The 4,919-nt window shown below is 35.9% G+C and overlaps 1 protein-coding gene across 1 annotated transcript; it reads right to left on the bottom strand.

The window, feature by feature from the left end:
• Nucleotides 1–494: 494 nt before the first annotated feature.
• On the bottom strand, nucleotides 495–788 carry LOC137621612 (uncharacterized). The gene has a single exon (XM_068352041.1). The coding sequence runs from the start codon at nucleotides 786–788 to the stop codon at nucleotides 495–497; it is 294 nt and encodes a 97-aa protein (XP_068208142.1).
• Between the last annotated feature and the right edge of the window lie 4,131 nt (nucleotides 789–4,919).

Below are 4,919 nucleotides of genomic sequence, written 5' to 3'. Positions count from 1 at the left end.
AGCACTGAGAGAGAGAGAGAGAGAGAGAGAGAGAGAGAGAGAGAGAGAACACAAACAAAAATATTATTAGAAGAAAATCAACTAAAAAAGAAGCCAATTAGGAAGAAAGCAAAGACGGAAGAATACCTCAAATAGAACAAGCGAAAATTTTTATGACGGAATCGAGATGGGTAAATAGAATTTGGCAGAACAAAGGAAGGAAATACAATGAAAGGATAAATCTTAGCACCCTCATGATAGAGAGAGAGAGAGAGAGAGAGAGAGAGAGAGAGAGAGAGAGAGAGAGGAGAAGTACAAGATAAAGAAAGGGAATGTTAAGCCATTAAAATTGGTAGACGAGTCACAAAAATACAAGATACAAGAACTGCCTTGATCATGAGAAAGTGACTCGACGACAGAATAACAAAGGCAAAAAGGAGAGGCAGGTATCACTCCATCCCTCTCTTAGTGCGTTCTGTGTCAATATTAATAATAAAAGAAACCAGCCCAGCGGATTAGGAGAGGGGAGGGGCATGATGGGAGAGGGGAGGGGTGAGATATGAGGGGGGAGGAGCATAATGGGAGAGGGGAGGGGCATAATAGGAGAAGGGAGGTACATAATGTGAGAGGGGAGGGGCATAATGCAAGAGGGGAGGGACATGATGTGAGAGGGGAGGGGCAAGGTGGGAAAGGGGAGGGGGCAAGATGTAAGAGAGGAGAGGCATGATCGGAGAGGGGATGGGCATAATGGGAGAAGGGAGGGCATGATGTGAGAGGGGGAAGGGCAAGGTGGGAGAAGGGAGGGGCATGATGGAAGAGGGGAGGGGTACGGGGGAGACACAGAGGAGCTAAAAAGGACTTCAGGGAACTGGGGAGGGAACAAGAGGGGTCAAGTGGGGACCAAGAACTCACAAAGGCGTTCCCATCTCCTGTTCCTTATTACATGACTTACAGCTGTTGCCGATTCTCTCTGTTTGCCAACGAAGGTCCCAAGTTATTGCTCCGAAATATTACCGGCTATTGCCTCCAGGCCCATCCAATATTTTGGGGTGTTTACTTGTATTGGCGAGTTCGTCTTGTGTCTATCTCAGGGGACAATAAGGTATTATCAAAAAGCCTATTCTAGGTTATTTCCAAGGGGGAAAATATATTTATATATGACGCGTAAATAGGTGTATGTATATATATATATATATATATATATATATATCCATTTTGCAATTTTAATGCCAATCACGACATAAATGACATAAATAAATTCACATAAAAATTTCTATATTACACAATATATATATATATATATATATATATATATATATATATATATATATATACATATATATATATATGTGTGTGTGTGTGTGTGTATGAAGCCATAAACAGTATATGTACATATATATTATTACTAGCTAAGATACAACCCTATTTGGAAAAGCAGTATGCTATAAGCCCACTGGCTCCAACAGACAAAATAGCACAGTCAGGATAGGGCATATGGAAACAGCGTACCCTCAAGCGGATATATGTGTAGAATAAGCAAGACTTTTGGTGTAGGCAAAGGAAAAATGAGCCGTAACAAGAGTGGGATCCAATGTACCACCTGGCCAGACAAAGGACGCAATAACTCTAGCGGTAGTTTCTCAACGGGTGGCTGGTGCCCTGCCCATATCCATTTCTTTTCTTTTTCTCTTTCTTACATGACGTATCCATGTTGCTCTTTTTCTATCTCTTAGTGTTATTCCCACCAATATTCTTTTCATAGCTCTTTGAGTTGTAGCTACCTATATGTTTTAAGGCTTTAGTAAGGATCCAAGTTTCTAATATATATGCATATATATATATATATATATATATATATATATATATATATATATATATATATATGTGTGTGTGTGTGTGTGTGTGGGGGGGGATAGATAATCTGCAAAAATTTGCTTTCCCAGATCCCTTATTTTTCATTATTCTTATATTGTTTATTTATTTCCTTATTTTTCTCTCCTCACTGGGCTATTTTTCCCTGTTGGGGCCTTTGGGCTTATAGCATCTTGCTTTTCCAACTAGGGTTGTAGCTTAGCTAATAATAATAATAATAATAATAATAATAATAATAATAATAATAATAATAATATAACTAAAAAAAAAACCTGTGCTTCTCAGCTTTGATATAAAATAGACATAAAAGTAACAGTACAAATTATTATATAACACCATTTACAATAAAGTATCACCTCATACTGAGAAGTAAAGCATTAATATAAAAGACAAAAAGTCTTCATTATACAATGGTTTGAAAATTCACTTACATAATATCACTCTTAACTTACTCTACATTATTGAGGTATAATTGAACATATATAACTCAATGCTTTTATGTAATATCTGTTAAAGGTATTCACAAGTATATAAGAGTAAATGCACATTAACTATAATATATATAAAAGCATTGATCTATCTTGGGAGTTCTCTTGCTTGAGGGTACACTCAGACATACTATTTTATCTTATTTCTTTTCCTCTTGCTTTTGAAAAAAAAAAATTTATAGTTTATATAGGAATACTAATTTTAATGTTACTGTTCCTAGAATATTTTATTTTTCCTGGTTTCCTTTCCTCACTGGGCTATTTTCTCTGTTGGAGACCCTGGGCTTACAGCCCTCCTGCTTTTCCAACTAGGGTTGTAGCTTAGCAAGTAATAACATTAATAATAATAGTTTTATAACGAAACTATATAACAGGAAAGGTTAAGTTCAGACTGATAGTGATAAAGAAATGAATATTCCAAGCCATTGTGTAAGAGTAGCTTTATGTATTTCCAATTAAAGCGCTGTTCTGTATTTGTTAGCATTTAATTCAGAATGCTCTCATGCAAATGATGTTTTGTAATTGTGAATGCCACAAATATGTAAATAAAATAATTTCAAGAAATTCCCGGCCTTCCATTGAATACTAAAAGTCCGGAACGTTAAGGGCTGACTGTACACAATTTGGATGGCTGAATGGAAGTACATGACATTGTCATTTCGGAACCCAAATCCAAAATATTAAATTAATTCGATTGAAAATGATGCTCACAACTTAATTTAAAAGATATATGAAGTCATATGTGAATTGGGGACAAAATAATAATACAAACATATATATATTTATATATATATATATATATATATATAGACACACACACACACACACATATATATATATATATATATACAAATTACCTCTTAAAACTGATAGGTGCATTAAAAATAATCTGTGCCTTACACAAAATAACTGGTAACACCTCTTATACTGTACTGTGTACAGTATGTAAGGAACGAGAACTATATTCTCATTCTTGAATACACTACTGGTAAAGCCCTTGAAAAATCAAAAGATGGAGGTAAAATTTGATAACGGGATCAAAAGAAGAACGCCATATGGCAGAGCTCAACAACCATGTTTTGGGCTGAGGACAGACGATCAAAGCCACAGATATTACTGCCAAATCACACTGTAAGCCAGGTAAAAGTAAAGGTGTCTGGTTTCAGATCCAATGTCATGCGAAGAGATGTACACCAGAACATGAGGATGGATGGCGAACTGAACATATATCTACAGATTAGTTTACATTATCTCAATTTTCAGTTGGGTTTATGTATTCTTAAAATGAAGATCAATCGTGAATCATTCACTGAATTAGACGCAAAAATAAAAACTAAAAATTCAATCACAGATGTTGATGATCCTCAATAGAAACGATGCAGCAACTGTTGTGGTAGCCTATGGGGTAAAGTCCCTGACTCGTGATTGCCAGACAGCGGTTTGAGCCCCGCTTAAACTCGTTAGTTCCTTTGGTCGCTGCAACCTCTTTATCTTTGTGAGCTAAGGATGGTGAGTTTGGGGGAGCCTATAAGTCTATCTGCTGAGTCATCAGTAGCCATTGCTTGGCCCTCCTTGGGTGGAGAGGGGGCTTGGGTGCTGATCATAAGTATATATGGTCAGTCTCTAGGTCATTGTCCTACTTGCTAGGGCAGTGTCACTGTCCCTTGCCTTTGCCATTCATGAGTGGCCTTTAAACCTTCAAGATTAAAGAGGTTGAAGCAATCATGGAAATCCGAGCACAGAAAATTTGAGGCAAGTGTTAAGTCTAAACATAATCGTTTCTGAAAAAATTACACCATTGCCCAACTACGAAAGGTGAATCATGGGGAAATATTTACACGGAATAATACACTGTAAAATATGAGCTACAGTATACTGAATGAATACAAGAATTGACAAGGTTGTATCTGATACAAGTTATGCAATGCTCTATTTCACCGATTCTTCATCTACATAAATTTTAAACATATCTCTATCTCTGTCTGGCTCTTCTTTAAAAAATTACATATAACTATTCAATGCATAAAAAATATTTTACCGTACATTAAATTACGCCCAAATATTAAAGGTAAACTTTCAATGATGTAAATACGTATAAAGAATAAACCAAATTTATACAAGTTTATTCTTAACTCTTTAGAGGGCAAGTAGCCCATAAAGAGATGAAATTCTTTTTCATATTTACAAATCTAATGAACCTCGCATCTGTGACGTTAATCAGTACATAATGGTTCAGCCAATAGGAGTACAATTTAAGTCTCTACTCAGCCAATTATTATTATTATTATTATTAAATGCTAAGCTACAACCCTAGTTGGAAAAGCAGGATGCTATAAGCCCAGGGGCCCCAACAGGGAAAATAGCCCAGTGAGGAAAGGAAATAAGGAGATAAGGAAAAATAGAACATTTTAGGAATAGTAACAATATTAAAATAAATATTTCCTATTTAAAATATAAAAACTTTAACAGAACAAGCGGAAGAGAAACTAGATAGAAAAGTGTGCCCAAGTGTACCCTCAAGCAAGAGAACTCTAACCCAAGGCAGTGTAAGACCATGGTACAGAGGCTATGGCACTACCC

This window comes from Palaemon carinicauda, chromosome 2 (assembly GCF_036898095.1).
Source record: "Palaemon carinicauda isolate YSFRI2023 chromosome 2, ASM3689809v2, whole genome shotgun sequence".
NCBI lineage: Eukaryota > Metazoa > Arthropoda > Malacostraca > Decapoda > Palaemonidae > Palaemon > Palaemon carinicauda.
This window is presented reverse-complemented; position numbering and strand designations above follow the sequence as displayed.